The sequence below is a fragment of the Lagopus muta genome, chromosome 14, assembly GCF_023343835.1.
Source record: "Lagopus muta isolate bLagMut1 chromosome 14, bLagMut1 primary, whole genome shotgun sequence".
Classification (NCBI taxonomy): Eukaryota; Metazoa; Chordata; class Aves; order Galliformes; family Phasianidae; genus Lagopus; species Lagopus muta.
In genome coordinates this window covers 987,094-1,009,330 of record NC_064446.1, presented here as the reverse complement: position 1 = coordinate 1,009,330, position 22,237 = coordinate 987,094, and the positions used below count along the sequence as shown (strand labels likewise).

General features: G+C 51.0%; 1 protein-coding gene across 6 annotated transcripts in view; it reads right to left on the bottom strand.

The window, feature by feature from the left end:
- Positions 1 to 22,237, bottom strand: part of LOC125700310 (protocadherin alpha-C2-like) — a 168,839-nt gene that overhangs the window by 104,111 nt on the left and 42,491 nt on the right. The window contains exon 1 of one of the 6 annotated variants that reach the window (XM_048960809.1): positions 13,549 to 22,227. The exons of 4 other annotated variants lie outside the window; for them this stretch is intronic. In XM_048960809.1, coding sequence (XP_048816766.1) covers positions 13,549 to 16,113 — 2,565 coding nt within the window. In that variant the 5' untranslated portion in view covers positions 16,114 to 22,227. One more of the 6 variants, XM_048960812.1, reaches the window with a different exon arrangement.

Sequence of the window (22,237 nt, the reverse complement as noted above, 5' to 3'; positions counted from 1 at the left end):
CTAACAGATGAAATTCTGGAGGTATTCAGAGAAAGCAGGCCAGGCAATACAGTGTACTTCGCCTCTTCTCCACAATTAATTCTTGCAACCTCCATCTCAGGCCAGGGCAAATACAAACTCCAGTCAAGCATTTCCAGTTCTTGGTGATCGATTCACCATTTAATCTACCAAGCATCATCACTTCCCTCACACAAGACTCTTCACTGCTAAAAACTCCCAGGATCAAACAGCCAGGCCACGCTTGGTGCTGCTCACATGATGGCTATCACAACACATGCACACTGATCCACCCCACTGCCTGCACACGGCTCTACGCCCCACCCTCATCACGGACCCATGGATGGACACACCTTCACCTTCCCTCATCACTGACAGCACCAACAGCTGGGTAGCTGCAGAAGCACACACAGTCTGCCAGCCTCTTCACAACAACAGCAACTGCTCTCTGAATGTTCTGCACCTACTAAGCAACTTCATGTGGAAACTATAAGCAGAATTACATCTGACTTCTTACAGCTTGTAGCATTAGTACTGGCACGGCTGTGAGTAACATTCCCAAAACTTGGAGGAAACCTCCATCTAGAAGTAGGCAGCATTCTGCATCTCACATCCCATTTCCAAACACATTTCCTACATCAGGCAGATGCCAAAGCGGAAGACAGCATTTGGTGGGAGGAATTGCTCAACCCTTTGCAACAACATCTTTTAAGGCACGCAGAAATAATCACATTCTTTTTATCTGCACTCATGGGAGACAAGAAAGCCTGGCACCACAGCATACATTGAAACAACGCTGCAACATCCTCTACAGTTTCCCGCTTTAACAAGCATTTGCCTAGCGTGGAAAAACTGTTCTTTCAGTACTTGTTCTACCTTTGTTTATTATTCCATAAGTCTCCATTTCAAATTGCTAATATCATGCATGGAAATAGAACACACAGTATGGTTGTGCTACGCCATCCTCTCCGAAAACTCCTTGTGGTATTAAAGTGATAAGAGTGAAAAAAGAAACACCCACACGTGCCAATGAAATCCACATATCAGGACTATTTGTATGATGGATCAGCAAAAAGGAGAACTCTGTTTCTGATGACACGAACTCAGTAGACACCAGCATGGTTTGCCCAAAGCAGAGATGTGGGGAGTGAACACAGCTTCACGACTGTGGCCACCAACAAGAATACAGCATCTTAAAATATGGAAGAAAAAAATGGACTTCATTTCACAATACTCCATCTTGGTGACTCCTTCGACCTGAGCAGCAAGTGCTCATGCTTGGAAAGAGAAAATTGAAAGGCCAGACTGCACATTGCTTCCAAAACAGGACTACAGTGCAGAATGAGTCCAGGAAGGAAAACCAAGAGGATACAGAAATTGAAATATTAACGTGGAAGCTATGGAACCGCAGGACAGGGAAGGTGTTGAATTCTCTTCTTTGGACATCATCACACCTTGAAAGGATGAGGCTATCAGCAGTCTCACCTCACTCACATTCAGCCTCACGCACAAGCACCAAAACACACAGGACATCATAGAACTCTCCTGGGATCTCACTCATCCATTACTCAGACATGACACAATTAACTACATTCAGTTAAGGAAAGCCAAGAGGAGCCGAAGGGATTCATGACTACAGAGAGAGACACACATTCAGAACATCCAAAGACAGAGCCATGCAGTCACATCAACACAATGAACGGCCGCCACATCTGGAAGGCCTCCCATCTCTCACGGCCCCTGGTAACCTCCAAACTCCACTCTGAACAATGGATACAGAAGACAAGCAGCCTCTGTTCCAGCTTCTACTCCCCTTCCCGATCCAGCGTTGACACTGCCCTTCCCTGAACCATCCCACCAATCAGAGAAAGAAGTCCAACCACACCAAACAAACAGCGTCACACACACAGAGCCTGGCGGACCTTCTGTGGACAACCCTCAATGTTTTGCAATGCTCCTGCAAATTCTGATGGAGTCACCACACACAGCAAAGCAAAGGAATTTCTAATATTAACGAGTAAGACATCTTTATGCGTCATCTGAACTGTATAGGTGGGTTTCCAAGGATGCCCTTTAAACTTTTGGTTTTAAAAATGGCACGGGCGCTTTGTGAAGGTACAGCTACGGATGGAAATACTAAAAGAACATCAACAGAGGTTCAATACATCCTGCCAAAACAAAAGTCTACAATCAGAAGAATCTCCAGCCACAACTGTCACCTTGCATCACATCTCCTTCAAAGAACAAAGAAAGAAGAAGAGGACAGAATTTTTGAACAGAAAATATAACTGATATTTACACTATCAGGGCCAATGATGGTGAATACTACATGCTGGACTGCTGCCTCAAGACCAAGCCTGTGCGAATTCCAGACATTCAGCAGCCCACCTGGAAATGCAGCACACCATCAACTAACAGGATCTGTAGAGTCAATAATGCGACGCGGCAACTCAAAAGAGGCACTGATGTCTGTCTGGGACAGAACGTCACAAGCAATGAAAGCCTCGTGTCCAGCTGCAGGAGAACTCCAATAAACACAGCCCCGTGCACTAACAGCTCCAGGACCTACAATCACCTCTGAGAACCACAAATGGCAATCAGAAGTCAAAACAGGTTACATCCCAAAACATGTCCCTCCAATAAATAATGACAAAAATAATAAACTAAGCAAAAAGCAAACCATTTTCATTGAAAACATCTTGAGTGCTCACTCTAGAGAAAAGTGTTACAGAAGTACCCTGAGCCATCCCCGCTCCCAACATTCCAAACAAAAATTCACTGCTTTGCATCATTCACTTGATGCATGAGAGACACACCAAAGGGACATCACTGTCAGCACTCTGAGGTCACCAGCACACTCAGCAACAGCCCTGCACTCCTCTCCCAAACGAAACAACAGAGGCACTTGCAAGACTTTATAAGGACAGACTACAGCTTTGGAAAGGATACAGGAAAAATCCACAATCACTTTTGGACTTCCCTACTATCACAACTCTGACTGACGATCTGATGCAGATGGAGGCTCACCACACTCAGGCACAATGCTCAACAAACCATCGATACACTGAAATGTGTCTCTTGCAAAGGAGAATGAAGGAAACAAACAGACCTGTTACCAGCACAGTCACACTCCACATTATTACAAGAAGAGGAAAGTGCCCCATGGATCAACAATACCACAATGACCCTTCATGTTGAATGATCCTTCAATGCTGTTCATTATTAGGATCAGTCTTGGCAGAAGCCTTGTGACACAGGAGCTCTATGCAAATGACTTTCTTCCGTCAAAGGAAAACTCCAGAACAAAAGAGCAAGCCGCAGAAAGAAGTTCCAGATCAACAACTAAGGACATCTGGGATGGATAAAATGGCAGATGCAAAACTAAAACAAACACCTTCACACAATTGCCAGAGTACATCCATAAATTGCACAGCAAATAAAGGATGCAAGTTCAAGTGGAATAGTGTCCACTAGTGCTTGTCTAACCTAGGTTAGAGTAAAAACAATCGGTGAGAATGAGCAAGACACCACCGTTACAGAAAGAAAACAATAAGCTCTAACAAAATCACGTATGGAGAGAAAATTCTAGATACAACACACTTGCAGGAAGTAAATCAAAACAGAGAACGCAAGCCACCAGCAGGCACTGCCAGAGTTCCACAGCAGTAGAACAGAGCTGTGAGAACTCCAAGGTCCCGCCTGGAAAACTGAAGTGAACAAAGGAAGCAGAGAAAAGGAAAGAGGTGACAAGAAGAAGAAAGCAAAAAAGAAGAATAGAAAGAAAGCACAAAGGACTAGGCGAAAGGCCCCGGATTGCCACTGACCGTGTCGAGCAGAGAGGGCGGCTCGTGCGGTGTCTCCTTCGGCGCGGGGCCGGGCGGCGGCGGGCAGTTGGGGCTGAACACCATCAGGTCGCTCTTGCCCGCGCCGTCCGCGGCCGCGGCCACGCACAGGCTCCGGCTCTGGCGCTGCGAGTACGACCAGCTGCCCACCTCGCTGGCGCACACCAGCGTCGCCGGCCCGGGCCCCGCCGGCACGGCCGCCCGCGGCGCACAGCGCCCGGCCCCGTACAGCACCGCCGCCAGCACCAACACGCTCGACACCGCGCAGATGGCCGCCACCAGCCACACGTTCGTCGCCGCCGCCGCCGCCGCCGCCGCAGAGCCGCCCTCCGCGCCCGCCGCCGCCCGCGGCCCCGCCCCCGCCGACACCGCCCCCGCCCCCGCCGCCGCCAGCGCCGCCTCGGCGCCCTCCACCAGCGACACGCTCAGCGTGGCCGTGGCCGAGCGCGGCGGCTCCCCGTGGTCCCGCACCACGATCAGCAGCCTCTGCCGCGGGCCGTCCGCCTCCTCCAGCGCCCGCGCCGTGCTCACCTCGCCGCTGTACAGCCCCACGCGGAACGGGCCCTCGCCCCGCGGCTCCCGCAGCTCGTAGCGCAGCCACGCGTTGTAGCCCGAGTCCGCGTCCACCGCGCGGATCTTCGCCACCACCTGCCCCGCCGGAGCACCCAGCGCCGCCCGCGCCCACAGCGACCACGACGACGACGCCGAGCCCGGAGAACCCGCCGAGCCCGCCGAGCCCGCCGCCCGCCACGCCGGCTCCGCCGCCTCGCCCGCAGACCACGGCCCCGGCCCGCCGCCCGCCAGCGGCAGCGGCAGCAGCGCCGGCGCGTTGTCGTTCTCGTCCACCACGAACAGCTGCACCGTGGCGTTGCCGCACAGCGGCGGCTCCCCCGCGTCCACCGCCCGCACCTCGAACTGCAGCACCTGCAGCTCCTCGTAGTCCAGCGGACGCAGCGCCCGCAGCCGCCCGCTCTCCGCCTCCACCGACACGTAGCTCGACGCCGGACGCCACCCCGAGCCCGAGCCCGAGCCCGAGCCCGCGCCCATCCCCGCGCCGCCCTCCCACACCGAGTAGCTCACGCGCCCGTTGCCCGCCTCGTCCGGGTCCCGCGCCCACAGCCGCGCCAGCTCCGCGCCCGCCGCGTTGTTCTCCCGCGCCAGCACCGTGTACACGGCCTGCGCGAACGCCGGCGCGTTGTCGTTCACGTCCGACACCGGCACCCGCAGCCCGCGCCTGGCGCGCAGCGGCGGCGCCCCGCCGTCCTCCGCCCGCACCTCCACCTCGTACTCCGACACCCGCTCCCGGTCCAGCGCCTCCCGCAGCACCAGCGAGTACGAGCCCGCGAACGTCGCCACCAGCCCGAACGGCGACGCCGGCACCACCGCGCACCGCACCCGCCCGTTCGGACCCGAGTCCCGGTCCGACACGCTCAGCAGCGCCACCACCGTCCCCAGCGCCGCGTCCTCGGGCACCGGCACCGACAGCGACGTCACCCACACCTCGGGCACGTTGTCGTTCACGTCCAGCACCTCTACCACCACCTTACAGTGGCCCGACAACGGAGGCGTCCCCTTATCTCTCGCCTCGATTTGCAACTCGTGTAAATGCACTGCCTCATAATCAAGCAGTCCTCGGAGCCGGATCTCCCCCGTCCGCGGATCAATGCTGAATGCATCTTTCTGAGATGCAGGAACAGATCCGACGATGCTGAAGGAAAACTCCTGATTAATTCCCTCGTCCGGGTCCGTGGCTGCCACCCGCGCCACCAGCGTCCCCTCCGCCGCGTCCTCCGGCAGCTGCACTTTATACACCGACTGGTTGAACTGCGGCGCGTTGTCGTTCGCATCCAGCACCGAGATCAGCAGCTGCACCGTGCCCGTCAGCGCCGGCCTGCCCCCGTCACTCGCCGTCAGCACCAAGCGGTGCTCCGACTGCGACTCCCGGTCCAACGGGTTCGTCAGCACCAAGAATAAGGATTCCAAATAATCATCGTTTCGTTGCACATCCAAAGCGAAGTGCTCGGAGGGGCTCAGTGTATACGAGAGCTGCGCGTTCGATCCGATATCCGCATCCGATGCGCCCTCCAGCGGGAAACGCGACCCGGGCACCGACAGTTCCGCGATGCTGATGTTTTTGGAGGCGGCGGGGAAGCGCGGGGCATTGTCGTTGATGTCGGTGACCTCCACCTCCACGTGGAAGACGCGCAGCGGCCGCTCCAGCAGCACCTCCAGCCGCAGGACGCACGGCGCGCTCTTCCCGCACAGCTCCTCCCGGTCCAGCCGCGAGCTCACCACCAGCGCCCCGCTCGCCCCGCTCACCTCCACGCTCGCCCTCCCGCCCCGCGACACCAGCCGCAGACGCCGCGCCTCCGCCTCGCCCGCCTCCAGGCCCACGTCCTGCGCCAGGCGCCCCACCACCGTGCCGGCCTCGGCTTCCTCCGGCACCGAGTAGCGCACCGGACCGCCGCCCAGCGCCCAGGCCGCCTGCAGCACCAGCACCGCGGCCCCCCAGCTCCGCCGCGCCGCTCCACCGCCGACCATCGCCCTCTACGCCGCCGCACCGCTCCTTCTCCGCGCCGCGCACCTCCCGACCCGCCTGCTCCAAACCCTCCGCCCGCGCTCGCCGACACAATCCTTCCTCACGGGACGCGCCTCCTCCTCCCCGCCGCTCGCTCTCGCTCTGCCTTCTTTGCCATGGGCACCGGAAGGTGTTCCCCTCCCTTCCTCGCATCGCAACGCATCGCATCGCATCGCATCGCGCGTTCCTTAGCTCACAGCGCCATCATGTGGCTCGCGAACGGAATTGCCTCTGTGCTTCTCTGCGTCTCACGCTGGATTGCATACGACTTCGTTATGTTCCATTCCTTACACACATCAGTTTACTTCTTTTAACTTTTTTTTCTTTCTTCCTTTTTTTTGTTTTTATTTTTTTTTGTCCCCCCGAAGACGAATCCTCCATAACCTTCAGTGTTCTCATTCAGCACAAGTACATATCCTTGGAATGCAACGAGTCACCAATTCTTCATTCACACCCGTTTTCCAATTGAAATGGCTGAGACATGAAATGTATTGAATGAATTCGTTGGTTTGTGGGGCTCATCATACGAATATTGAGATCATTGTTCTGTTGTTGTAGAACCATGCTCTATTCAAGTGTCTTTCAAGACATTTCTCACTGCAAAATACCCTCAACAATCACTTGTTCCATACCCACTGTGAAGCAGTGATCCGCAGCCTGTTGCTGTCTGTCTTGCAAGGATGCAGCACAAAGAGGCACGTGGAAAGAGATTCTTCCACTCACGGGCATAGAATCAGGGAATCACAGAATTGATGGGTTTCTAAGCAACCTCTTGAGATCACTGAGTCCACCCCCATGCTTTGAAAGGTTCCCCACAGCAGATTGTGCAGGTAAGCATCCAGACGTGTCTTTCGTATCTCCAGAGAAGGAGACTCCATAACCTCCCTGGGGAGCCTGTTCCAGAGTTCTGTCACTCTGACAATAAATAAGTTCATCCTTATGTTTGAATGGAACTTCCTTATGTTCCAGTTTGTCAGCTTTGCCATTTGTTTATTATTGCTCACCAACAAAAACTGTCCACCCCATTGACCTGTCTGTCACGCTTTAGATGTTTAAAAACAGTGATGAGATTCCCCTTCAGCCTTCTCTTCTCCATGCTGAGCAGAGCCAGGTCTTCCAGGCTTTCTGTGTACTGGAGATGCTCCATGCCAATGATCATCTTAGTCATCCTCTGCAGGACTCTTTCTAGGAGGTCCCTGCCTTTTTTGAACTGCTGAGCCCAGAACTGGACACAGTGCTCCAGGGGCAGAGCAGAGGGAAAGGATCACTTCCCTCAACCTGCTGGCCACGTTCCTTTTAATGCAACCTAGTGCTCATGACCAAACTGGTGGCCACCTGCACAGAGATTGCTCAGCTTTGCACAGCTTCTCTCCAGCAGATCACCTCCAAATGCATTTTGAAGCATTCCTCCCACATGCAAGACTCTAGACTTGCTCATGTTGAACCTCTTCACGTTCCCCTATGCCCAACTTGACAGTCTGTCCAGGTCTCCTTCAGTGACAGCACAGCCTTCCGCTGAGTCAGACTCTGTTAGCAGCTTTGTATCATCAGCAAACTTTCTGAGAGTAGAGTCAATGCCTTCATCCAGATAAGTAAAGAAGATGCTGAGTGAAAGTGAATCCAGCAGCTAGAAACCTTTCACACATGACAGAGAGTGGTTTGGTGGTCACTTCTGCCAGATCTCTCACTACATATGGATGAACAGCATCGAGTTAAAGGGACATTGTTGTGAAGTGCTCACTGGGCATGGGTGGGCAGAAATGCAAACACACTCTGATTTTCAAGATGTTTCCTTCAGACAAGATCAGGTTGATATTTTGGGTTTGGTCTCTGTGGATTATCCTTTTTTATGTGCATGTAAGATTTCAATTTGTCCTCAGATTTGCTGCACACATGTTGGTGGACAAGCATGCTGGACCCAGAAGCTAAACTTTACCATTCTTCTCTGCCCTGTCACTGAAACTACAGGAAAAAAAGAAACACCACCTACCTACACAGCTCTCTTCTGACAACCCTTGCTTACAGCACTGCACAACAGCAGCAGTCAGGCCAAGGCAGTGAGCAACTCACATCCTCATGTTTTACAGCTCATAACATCAAAGATGGCCCAAGGCTCAAGCAACATGCTTCTCTTTGGTTTCATCTCCAACTTACCACTGGTCCATGCGTAAATCTGCCACTTTAGATCCAAAGACTGTCAGGCTACCGTGGAACAGTAATGATGCCTGGAGTCCAGATCCATATGTACTCCTTGATGCCAGTGGGGTTTGATTTGTACCACATGAGTTCAAAGTCAAAATATAGGGATGTATCGCTTTTCTTCTATGAATTTCCATTTTACCTGAACTGGTATAGATGTGATTACCAGAAGGCTAAAACCAATACATGGCACAAGACAAGAATAAACTCTCCAACATAAAAATACCCCAACAACACAGTGAGAAAATGCACAGTCGTCTGCTGACCGCATGTTCTTTAACATGAACAACTTACCTTTAGTATGGCTGCCATAGTTGCTCCCTATTAAGAAAAAGAACACTATCACTGATCAGTGCACAGTGCTCCCTGGCACACATCTATCACAATGGACGCAACAGGGAGACCTGAAAGCTAACGACATTCACTCCATCACAACCTGAGATCACAAATGTAGAAAATCCAACCCCAGACTCGTGGTCAGCTGCTCAAAGGGGCGCCATCTGACAGCAGCCAGAAGCCAGCACACTACATCTCATCCTCTCTCAGCAATGTATTTCCAGTGTGAGAGAAGAAAAAATGCTGAGTGAGATTCATAAAGTAGGACAAGAAAACAGAAAGGTCCCAATGCACTACAGCTAAACACACTGTTTGCCTCTTTAACATACATGAGAGCTTCTTCCCAACCAGAGGAGAAATATCAGCAGACAGAAGATCACAGGGTACAAAGAACTCAGCTAGAATCATCAACATTGGGAAAAATTCATGTATGAAAAACATCATTCCTCATTCAAACACAGGTGAATAAAGGCACGTTAGGAAGATGACTTCTCAAGCAGGAATGCTGCAACTACAGCGAGTGATGACACACAGAATCCAACGGCTAAGACAACAGTGAGGCTCATCACACCTCACAGATGGCCTTGCAGTCAACTGTCACTTGGTGGAAGGCCTCCCCATGACCCGGTGAAGACAATATCACTGTGCTGCTCACCTTTCTGTTTTTTTCTCTATATAATGAAAAGCAGATGCCCAAGGAAAACAGCAGAGAGTCAATTCAAACACATAGTGCAAGGAACAATGACAGAAGGAATGACTCAAGACCTTTCATGATACTGTCTAACAGATGAAATTCTGGAGGTATTCAGAGAAAGCAGGCCAGGCAATACAGTGTACTTCGCCTCTTCTCCACAATTAATTCTTGCAACCTCCATCTCAGGCCAGGGCAAATACAAACTCCAGTCAAGCATTTCCAGTTCTTGGTGATCGATTCACCATTTAATCTACCAAGCATCATCACTTCCCTCACACAAGACTCTTCACTGCTAAAAACTCCCAGGATCAAACAGCCAGGCCACACTTGGTGCTGCTCACATGATGGCTATCACAACACATGCACACTGATCCACCCCACTGCCTGCACACGGCTCTACGCCCCACCCTCATCACGACCCATGGATGCACACACCTTCACCTTCCCTCATCACTGACAGCACCAACAGCTGGGTAGCTGCAGAAGCACACACAGTCTGCCAGCCTCTTCACAACAACAGCAACTGCTCTCTGAATGTTCTGCACCTACTAAGCAACTTCATGTGGAAACTATAAGCAGAATTACATCTGACTTCTTACAGCTTGTAGCATTAGTACTGGCACGGCTGTGAGTAACATTCCCAAAACTTGGAGGAAACCTCCATCTAGAAGTAGGCAGCATTCTGCATCTCACATCCCATTTCCAAACACATTTCCTACATCAGGCAGATGCCAAAGCGGAAGACAGCATTTGGTGGGAGGAATTGCTTAACCCTTTGCAACAACATCTTTTAAGGCACACAGAAATAATCACATTCTTTTTATCTGCACTCATGGGAGACAAGAAAGCCTGGCACCACAGCATACATTGAAACAACGCTGCAACATCCTCTACAGTTTCCCGCTTTAACAAGCATTTGCCTAGCGTGGAAAAACTGTTCTTTCAGTACTTGTTCTACCTTTGTTTATTATTCCATAAGTCTCCATTTCAAATTGCTAATATCATGCATGGAAATAGAACACACAGTATGGTTGTGCTACGCCATCCTCTCCGAAAACTCCTTGTGGTATTAAAGTGATAAGAGTGAAAAAAGAAACACCCACACGTGCCAATGAAATCCACATATCAGGACTATTTGTATGATGGATCAGCAAAAAGGAGAACTCTGTTTCTGATGACACGAACTCGGTAGACACCAGCATGGTTTGCCCAAAGCAGAGATGTGGGGAGTGAACACAGCTTCACGACTGTGGCCACCAACAAGAATACAGCATCTTAAAATATGGAAGAAAAAAATGGACTTCATTTCACAATACTCCATCTTGGTGACTCCTTCGACCTGAGCAGCAAGTGCTCATGCTTGGAAAGAGAAAATTGAAAGGCCAGACTGCACATTGCTTCCAAAACAGGACTACAGTGCAGAATGAGTCCAGGAAGGAAAACCAAGAGGATACAGAAATTGAAATATTAACGTGGAAGCTACAGAGCCGCAGGACAGGGAAGGTGTTGAATTCTCTTCTTTGGACATCATCACACCTTGAAAGGATGAGGCTATCAGCAGTCTCACCTCACTCACATTCAGCCTCACGCACAAGCGCCAAAACACACAGGACATCATAGAACTCTCCTGGGATCTCACTCATCCATTACTCAGACATGACACAATTAACTACAGTCAGTTAAGGAAAGCCAAGAGGAGCCGAAGGGATTCATGACTACAGAGAGAGACACACATTCAGAACATCCAAAGACAGTGCCGTGCAGTCACGTCAACACAATGAACAGCCGCCACATCTGGAAGGCCTCCCATCTCTCACGGCCCCTGGTAACCTCCAAACTCCACTCTGAACAATGGATACAGAAGACAAGCAGCCTCTGTTCCAGCTTCTACTCCCCTTCCCGATCCAGCGTTGACACTGCCCTTCCCTGAACCATCCCACCAATCAGAGAAAGAAGTCCAACCACACCAAACAAACAGCGTCACACACACACAGAGCCTGGCGGACCTTCTGTGGACAACCCTCAATATTTTGCAATGCTCCTGCAAATTCTGATGGAGTCACCACACACAGCAAAGCAAAGGAATTTCTAATATTAACGAGTAAGACATCTTTATGTGTCATCTGAACTGTATAGGTGGGTTTCCAAGGATGCCCTTTAAACTTTTGGTTTTAAAAATGGCGCGGGCGCTTTGTGAAGGTACAACTACTGATGCAAATACTAAAAGAACATCAATAGAAGTTCAATACATCTTGCCAAAACACAAGTCTACAATCAGAAATATCTCCAGCCACAACTGTCACCTTGCATCACATCTCCATCAAAGAATAAAGAAAGAAGAAGAGGAAAGAATTTCTGAAAAGAAACCATAGTTGATAATATAGCAATCACGACCAATGATGGTGAATACTACATGCTGGACTGCTGCCTCAAGACCAAGCCTTTGCGAATTCCTGACATTCAGCAGCCCACCTGGAAATGCAGCACACCATCAACTAACAGGATCTGTAGAGTCAATAATGCGACATGGCAACTCAAAAGAGGCACTGATGTCTGTCTGGGACAGAACGTCACAAGCAATGAAAGCCTCGTGTCCAGCTGCAGGAGAACTCCAATAAACACAGCCCCGTGCACTAACAGCTCCAGGACCTACAATCACCTCTGAGAACCACAAATGGCAATCAGAAGTCAAAACAGGTTACATCCCAAAACATGTCCCTCCAATAAATAATGACAAAAATAATAAACTAAGCAAAAAGCAATCCATTTTCATTGAAAACATCTTGAGTGCTCACTCTACAGAAAAGTGTTACAGAAGTACCCTGAGCCATCCCCGCTCCCAACATTCCAAACAAAAATTCACTGCTTTGCATCATTCACTTGATGCATGAGAGACACACCAAAGGGACATCACTGTCAGCACTCTGAGGTCACCAGCACACTCAGCAACAGCCCTGCACTCCTCTCCCAAACGAAACAACAGAGGCACTTGCAAGACTTTATAAGGACAGACTACAGCTTTGGAAAGGATACAGGAAAAATCCACAATCACTTTTGGACTTCCCTACTATCACAACTCTGACTGACGATCTGATGCAGATGGAGGCTCACCACACTCAGGCACAATGCTCAACAAACCATCGATACACTGAAATGTGTCTCTTGCAAAGGAGAATGAAGGAAACAAACAGACCTGTTACCAGCACAGTCACACTCCACATTATTACAAGAGGAAAGTGCCCCATGGATCAACAATACCACAATGACCCTTCATGTTGAATGATCCTTCAATGCTGTTCATTATTAGGATCAGTCTTGGCAGAAGCCTTGTGACACAGGAGCTCTATGCAAATGACTTTCTTCCGTCAAAGGAAAACTCCAGAACAAAAGAGCAAGCCGCAGAAAGAAGTTCCAGATCAACAACTAAGGACATCTGGGATGGATAAAATGGCAGATGCAAAACTAAAACAAACACCTTCACACAATTGCCAGAGTACATCCATAAATTGCACAGCAAATAAAGGATGCAAGTTCAAGTGGAATAGTGTCCACTAGTGCTTGTCTAACCTAGGTTAGAGTAAAAACAATCGGTGAGAATGAGCAAGACACCACCGTTACAGAAAGAAAACAATAAGCTCTAACAAAATCACGTATGGAGAGAAAATTCTAGATACAACACACTTGCAGGAAGTAAATCAAAACAGAGAACGCAAGCCACCAGCAGGCACTGCCAGAGTTCCACAGCAGTAGAACAGAGCTGTGAGAACTCCAAGGTCCCGCGTGGAAAACGGAAGTGAACAAAGGAAGCAGAGAAAAGGAAAGAGGGGACAACAAGAAGAAAGCAAAAAAGAATAGAAAGAAAGCACAAAGGACTAGGCGAAAGGCCCCGGATTGCCACTGACCGTGTCGAGCAGAGAGGGCGGCTCGTGCGGTGTCTCCTTCGGCGCGGGGCCGGGCGGCGGCGGGCAGTTGGGGCTGAACACCATCAGGTCGCTCTTGCCCGCGCCGTCCGCGGCCGCGGCCACGCACAGGCTCCGGCTCTGGCGCTGCGAGTACGACCAGCTGCCCACCTCGCTGGCGCACACCAGCGTCGCCGGCCCGGGCCCCGCCGGCACGGCCGCCCGCGGCGCACAGCGCCCGGCCCCGTACAGCACCGCCGCCAGCACCAACACGCTCGACACCGCGCAGATGGCCGCCACCAGCCACACGTTCGTCGCCGCCGCCGCCGCCGCCGCCGCAGAGCCGCCCTCCGCGCCCGCCGCCGCCCGCGGCCCCGCCCCCGCCGACACCGCCCCCGCCCCCGCCGCCGCCAGCGCCGCCTCGGCGCCCTCCACCAGCGACACGCTCAGCGTGGCCGTGGCCGAGCGCGGCGGCTCCCCGTGGTCCCGCACCACGATCAGCAGCCTCTGCCGCGGGCCGTCCGCCTCCTCCAGCGCCCGCGCCGTGCTCACCTCGCCGCTGTACAGCCCCACGCGGAACGGGCCCTCGCCCCGCGGCTCCCGCAGCTCGTAGCGCAGCCACGCGTTGTAGCCCGAGTCCGCGTCCACCGCGCGGATCTTCGCCACCACCTGCCCCGCCGGAGCACCCAGCGCCGCCCGCGCCCACAGCGACCACGACGACGACGCCGAGCCCGGAGAACCCGCCGAGCCCGCCGAGCCCGCCGCCCGCCACGCCGGCTCCGCCGCCTCGCCCGCAGACCACGGCCCCGGCCCGCCGCCCGCCAGCGGCAGCGGCAGCAGCGCCGGCGCGTTGTCGTTCTCGTCCACCACGAACAGCTGCACCGTGGCGTTGCCGCACAGCGGCGGCTCCCCCGCGTCCACCGCCCGCACCTCGAACTGCAGCACCTGCAGCTCCTCGTAGTCCAGCGGACGCAGCGCCCGCAGCCGCCCGCTCTCCGCCTCCACCGACACGTAGCTCGACGCCGGACGCCACCCCGAGCCCGAGCCCGAGCCCGAGCCCGAGCCCGCGCCCATCCCCGCGCCGCCCTCCCACACCGAGTAGCTCACGCGCCCGTTGCCCGCCTCGTCCGGGTCCCGCGCCCACAGCCGCGCCAGCTCCGCGCCCGCCGCGTTGTTCTCCCGCGCCAGCACCGTGTACACGGCCTGCGCGAACGCCGGCGCGTTGTCGTTCACGTCCGACACCGGCACCCGCAGCCCGCGCCTGGCGCGCAGCGGCGGCGCCCCGCCGTCCTCCGCCCGCACCTCCACCTCGTACTCCGACACCCGCTCCCGGTCCAGCGCCTCCCGCAGCACCAGCGAGTACGAGCCCGCGAACGTCGCCACCAGCCCGAACGGCGACGCCGGCACCACCGCGCACCGCACCCGCCCGTTCGGACCCGAGTCCCGGTCCGACACGCTCAGCAGCGCCACCACCGTCCCCACCGCCGCGTCCTCGGGCACCGGCACCGACAGCGACGTCACCCACACCTCGGGCGCGTTGTCGTTCACGTCCAGCACCTCCAGCTCCACGCTGCAGTGTCCCGACAATGGAGGCATCCCCTTATCTCTCGCCTCAATGCGAAAGTCAAACACGCTGACTTCTTCAAAATCTAAGGCACCTGCGAGTCTGATTTCCCCCGTCTCTGGATGGACAAAAATCAAATCTTTTCCACTGAGTGGATTAAAGTTGGTGGCACTGTAGGTCATTTCGCTATTAATTCCCTCGTCCGGGTCCGTGGCTGCCACCCGCGCCACCAGCGTCCCCTCCGCCGCGTCCTCCGGCAGCTGCACTTTATACACCGACTGGTTGAACTGCGGCGCGTTGTCGTTCGCATCCAGCACCGAGATCAGCAGCTGCACCGTACCCGTCAGCGCCGGCCTGCCCCCGTCACTCGCCGTCAGCACCAAGCGGTGCTCCGACTGCGACTCGCGGTCCAGAGGTCTCTTCAATACAAGATCCGGTATAATATTCCGATCATTTGCTCTTTGTAATTCCAGAGCGAAGTGCTCGGACGGGCTCAGTGTATACGAGAGCTGCGCGTTCGATCCGATATCCGCATCTGACGCGCCCTCCAGAGGAAACCGGGAATTCAGTGGGGAATTTTCCCACACGCTGATGTTTTTGGTGGCGGCGGGGAAGCGCGGGGCATTGTCGTTGATGTCGGTGACCTCCACCTCCACGTGGAAGACGCGCAGCGGCCGCTCCAGCAGCACCTCCAGCCGCAGGACGCACGGCGCGCTCTTCCCGCACAGCTCCTCCCGGTCCAGCCGCGAGCTCACCACCAGCGCCCCGCTCGCCCCGCTCACCTCCACGCTCGCCCCCAGGCCCCGCGACACCAGCCGCAGACGCCGCGCCTCCGCCTCGCCCGCCTCCAGGCCCACGTCCTGCGCCAGGCGCCCCACCACCGTGCCGGCCTCGGCTTCCTCCGGCACCGAGTAGCGCACCGGACCGCCGCCCAGCGCCCAGGCCGCCTGCAGCACCAGCACCGCGGCCCCCCAGCTCCGCCGCGCCGCTCCACCGCCGACCATCGCCCTCTACGCCGCCGCACCGCTCCTTCTCCGCGCCGCGCACCTCCCGACCCGCCTGCTCCAAACCCTCCGCCCGCGCTCGCCGACACAATCCTTCCTCACGGGACGCGCCTCCTCCTCCCCGCCGCTCGCTCTCGCTCTGCCTTCTTTGCCATGGGCACCGGAAGGTGTTCCCCTCCCTTCCTCGCATCGCATCGCATCGCATCGCGCGTTCCTTAGCTCACAGCGCCATCATGTGGCTCGCGAACGGAATTGCCTCTCGTACCGTGTTCGCTTCATCTTTACTATTCTTCATTTCTTTCACTTCATTGCTCTTTCAGTTGCTGTTTTTCTTCTTTGTTTTTCTGAATCTTTACCTACTGCTCTGTACCAGTTTCCAAAAGCACTTGTCTTTTTAGCTACAATGAGACTTCGAGTAACGTTTCATCCTTCCTTTCAAAACGAAATGGGCATGCAGGAGATTCTGCTTAGTGATATAGCTTCCACCATGACTGTGAACAGTTCTCCTGTGTTGGAACCCACGTGCTTTATCTGAAGTGTTTCTGAAAACATGCTCCATTCCTGTGGCCTTCTATACATTTCTTAGAGCAAAAGATATCTAACATGAATTTTATTTTTAACCTTAACACTGGAAAGCTGAGGTTCACTGGCTGTTCAGGTAAGTCTTACGTGGGTTGAGTGGAAGGAGAAAAGAAACAGTTCCCCTTCTTACACTCATGACCAGTGACTTTTCCTCACAGGTTATTTGTGTTAAAGTTCTGATGAGTTCACACTGTACAAATTCTTACCAAAAGACATACTCTCCTTAATCGTGCAGCTTTGTATCTTATCTGCATTTCTTTACCTCAACCAATGGCATGCTCATTGCTCCGAGGAAGCATTCAGACAGAGCATGTTTCCTATCCCAGATTCCTGCATGCAGGGTAGAGTAGAGGTTCAGCCTCCGAAGATGAAGTGTGGTCCTTTCCTTCTGTGATGCTCCTGAGCAGACAAGCTCATGAGAAAGGTAAGCAGCAACTTCCAGCAGACACTGCATCATCCAGAGATGGAGACTCAACACGTTCCCAACACGTTCAGAATATAACAGAACTGGTTTTGTTCCACATTCCCATTTTTTGTGCCTATGTATCTCCTGTGATCTCACATCAGTACTACCCCACCCTGACAGATGGAGACAAAAATGAATCCTGCCCTGTGTAAAAGCATTTTGTTGATTTGTCCAGATGCAGGCAGACTGTCAGCAAATAGAGGAATGCGAGATTAGTGTTCTGCAAGACACATTTTGTTGCAGCTCCGCGTAGACAACAGACAGAACAGCCTGGATAGAGACCAATGTCTTGACCACTGTGTAGAAAGAAATTTCTGGGATAGACTTTACACCAAACTTATTCCATGTGAATCCAGAATGAAAGGTGTTCAAAGAGTGTAAAGGTATTTTCCTTCTACTTACCCACTTGCTAAGATCATCCATCCACAAAGTATAAGCAGATCACCTTCTCATTCATGCCATACCCAGAGGGATGAGAACACACATACGCTATAGGCAGCAAAATGAGTACTGTTTTATTTTCAGGTAACTTCGAGTTGGGCTGAGATCAAAATTAAGATTGCATAAACATTTGTGTGATTCAAGACAACCCACATCTTGGGAGAGTTGTTCTCTTCTAACTCATATCAAGCCAATGTGGGATTTTATTCTTCTACTGAGGGTAAAGCAAATCCTCAAGAATCGTAGCACTGCACACTCATCACAAATGCACAAAGAACTTGTCTTTTACCTACAGCTATACTGAGAAATCACCAAGTTCAAAGGGAGAAGCTGAGAAAATCCTGTGAAAAGCACCAAGTTGTTGGATTATCTATTGCCGAACACCTCAGTTTACTGCCTCCAACACTGGAGAGTCCTCCAAGAAATAAAAAATGAAAAATACAAACACGTACCTGTGGCTGTAAGGAACTTTTTTTCTTTTTTTTCTGCAGAGAAAGTGACCTGGGCTGCTATTCAGGATTTTGTGTATACATCCATATTTTAGAATGAGCCCTGACACAAGATGGCACACCATCAGACCAAAGCCAATTCGGCAAGCGCACAAAGTGAGGAAAACTCAGTACACAACGATTATACCCACCAAATATTGTCTCCTGAAAAATAATCACCTCTATTTCCAACTCTAGGCTGACACACAACCCAGGGAGGGACCTTTGACTGCGGAAGAAACTGCTCTACCCATTCAAATGCACTTCATCAACAGAAAGCTCCAGCCCTCAGGCAATATTCGACACTCCAACACAAAGGAAGCACAACAGCAGTCTATTGATCACATATTCTTTAATATGAACGACTTACCCACAGTAGCAGAAAATGCTTGTTCACAAAAAGAACACTGTTCTTGGTTAGGGGTGCAGAGCTCCCTGGCACACATATACCAGAAGCAAAGCAAGAGCGAGACCTGAAAGCTAATGACTTTCTCTCCATGAGTACCAGAGCCCACCAGAGTGGAAAAGCTGCATCGCACACTCATGGCCAACTGCCCTAAGATCTGCAATGTCATAGAAACCATAACTCAGCACCCTACATCCAATCCACAGTTACCAATGTATTTCCAGTGTGAGAGAAGGAAAACAACAAAGTGGGACACTTTTCTGACAGAGAGAAAGAAACAAGAAGATCCAATTGCACATCACTAAAACACAAGGCTTGCCAACATCTGGAGTACAGAGCACACTTTTTCCCCTCCCAAGCAATAATGTGAGGAGAGGGAAAATCATGGGGAGGTCCACTACAGCCAAGCAGAAATACATTGTGAAAAGCCACTGTTTGGACAACAACATTTCACAGTTGAACACAAGTGAATAAATGCACAGATGGCAGATGTCTTCACAACCAGGAATGGCACAACAGCAACAGGAAGTGAAGGCACACAGAATTTGACTACATGTGGATGTGGGAAAGCTCATCACACCTCATATAACGGCTGTACTGTCAACAATGGCTTCTTTGAAGACCTCTCCAAGTCTCAGCTATAAATAAGCAATTATTTGGCTTGTCTGAGCATACCAGGTCTTCCTCTACGTGCATCAATGATTCCTCCAGGGAAAAAAAACAAAGAGAGCCTCCAAGCAAACAAACCAAATCCATCACATGGCGCCATGAATAACATACAGCCTCTCACGCTCAGAAAGATCAGTACTACATACAAGCTCAAGAGCAGGAAAACCACTAGCTGCCATCTCTGGGAAATGATCCTGGCCAGAATGCTCTGGGCCCATTCCACCTCTGGTATTGTTAACTACACATTCTGGGACACTTGTCTCAAGACAAAAAGAGATCTCTCATTCTTATGACATGTCCCATCCTCTTCCAAATGATGTCCTCCCCCTCACACAAGTTTTCCCACCGATTAGGATCACCCATCACATCAGCAAAGAGCAGACCTTACTCGCTGCCATTGCTAGGCTCACTCCTCAAAGGTACCAACCACACTTGCAATTCTCATCCAGAGGTTGATTGCATTTTGGACAACTTTCCTATCAATGACAGCACCATTAACAGAAATAAAAGGAGACTGTTGTATACATGCAGAATGCAGCAGAATCTCTGCCGCTGACCACTCCTCTTTTGCAGTGCTTCAGTCATCTCAGATGGAAATGTTACAGGTCTGTAAGCAACATTATTTCTAACACTGATGTCATGACACCTCGAAAGGCAATAAGAACTGATTTCATTCTATGAGGGAATAGCACAGGCAATGTCAAGCACAGCACTGTTATTGATAAAGTAAATGTTATGGAAGCATTTGACGTTTTCTTGGATGAAAGAGTTCCTGGGATTTTCTAAGTCTGCGGCTGATGCTGATAACAGTGTTAAAAGAACACCAAAACCGGACTGCAGACCTCAAACCATTTCTTCCAGCATAGAGGAAACAAGTCCACAACTACACTGATTTGAGAGCGCAATCATTATTTTCCTCCATGAAAAGGCATCAACATCTCAACACCAGCAGACACAGAAGCTAACAGCACTTTCTGCAACTGCACATGCTAAGAAAATTTCACACAATTAAACAGAATCACAGAATTGTTGGGTTTGGAAGAGACCTCTGGAGATCAAGTTACTCCACCCCCTGCTAAAGCAGGTTCCCTGGAGTAAGTTGCAAAGGAAAGCATCCTGCTGGGTTTTCAATATCATCAGAGAAGGAAACACCACAGCTTCTCTCAGCAGCCTGTTCCAGAGCTCTGTCACCCTCCAAGTAAAGAAGTCATTTCTCACATTCAGATGGAACTTCCTATGGTTCAGTTTGTTCCCTTGTTCTATTGCTGAGCATCACTGAAAATTGCCTGGCCCCATCCTCTTGATATTTGCCCTTAAAATATATATATACATGGGCTACTCTTGCAAGCAAAAGCATTAGTCATGAAAGTTTCAAGTGCAAAATGGACAGAAAAGGATTACAGACCCAAAGGAGGCAGAGGAGAGAAGAAGGAGCAAAATGACATCTTTAAAAGCAATCTTGGAGGTCTCAACAATTTATATTGCTCAGTATGGTAAAAGCATTCCTATTAAAAAAAAAATAAAAATAAAAATAAAAAAGAAGTATGCATTCCCACTTCCATGAATATGATCACACTATTCACTCTAAATACATTTCATTTCACTACAAAGGAAGACAAAAAACAAAATCAAAAAAATTAAAGAATACCAATAAAAATAGGAAAAGTCCATATTGATTTTCATTATAACTCTGCCATGAGAATCGAAATACGAAAGTTTACATCACAAACATAACCCTCAACTCTAAATTTCTGCCTTGTATCACGATTCTTTTTAAGGAGACCTAACTCAAAGGAAGACAAAGTTTCTGAAAAGAAACCATATCCAGTGACAGCATTCGGTGTCACCAATGACACTGAATCCTACCTGCTATTCTGGCACAACCAAGATCCTTCGTGACTTCCAACCTCCAGCAAACTCAGGAAGAAATGCTGCACACCAGCAACAGCATTTGTAGAGCTTGAATCATAAGAAATCAGCAGAAGCTCTAGAATCTAGAATCACCTTCTCAAACTGAACCTGGCAGGCAAATAGGACATCACATACCCCACCGCAAGTTCACCCAAGTGAAATAAAGAAACAAATAATTCACATTTTTATCAGTAAGCTTTCAAGCGTAATGGCTCTGCACCAGGTCACCTGTTGCAGAAATAGGTACAGACATGGCACATGGCTACTAGAACCTGGAATTGACCAACCTCAGCCCAAGGGCTGAGCCCATCTGCCACACACAACAACAGAGAGGTCGGCAGGAATTGGCAAGGAGAGTCTGTGCAGCAGAGAAGTAATGCTGTGGTTGGAAAGGATGCGGGAAAACGTATTGACCTCCCTGATAACGCTGTCAGCTGACTCAAAGCACAGAAAAATACACTGTTTGAGGGGAGAAACCTGAAATACCAGTGTCCTTTACCACTGCATCTTTTGTATGTGAGAATATCAGACAGAGATATTCAAAGAGACTACACTCAGCATCACCATAGCCAGTGAAAAACCATCAAGAGAAAGAACCAGTCTAGCAGGCCTTCAGTGACACACACTTGTCTACTGAACTGATAACACAAAGTCTCTGTTATATTCCATAATAAAGATAATAAAAGAAAAATACATAAAATAAAAGCAAAGAAGGAAACCTAATCCAAGGTTGCAACAAGAAGAACTGGAAGAGAAATCCACTAACTTTATCTACCAACAAGAAGGCTGATGGGAGAAGGAAGAAGACAAAAATCACATGGATCACATAAAGCCGAAAATGCTATCACAATTTTTCGTAACAGAAAAATGAGAAAAAATTTCACAGCCCACTCTCCCAAAACTTCTCCGTCTTTCCACAGCTTTCACAGCTCCGGGCAGGACCTATTAAGGGACATGGTCCCAGGGCACAGGGCTGAGAGCATGGGCAGCTCCAGAACCAAAACAGAAATGACCAGGGTGGGCCGGAGACTGACCTAACTATACAGGGTAAAGAAAGGGAGAGCGGGAGAGAGAAGGGAAAGCAGTGACACGGAAAAGGACGTGAAGCAAAGACATGGAATATAGCAAATGAGCAAGAAGAAGGAGATGAAAGGAAACAGC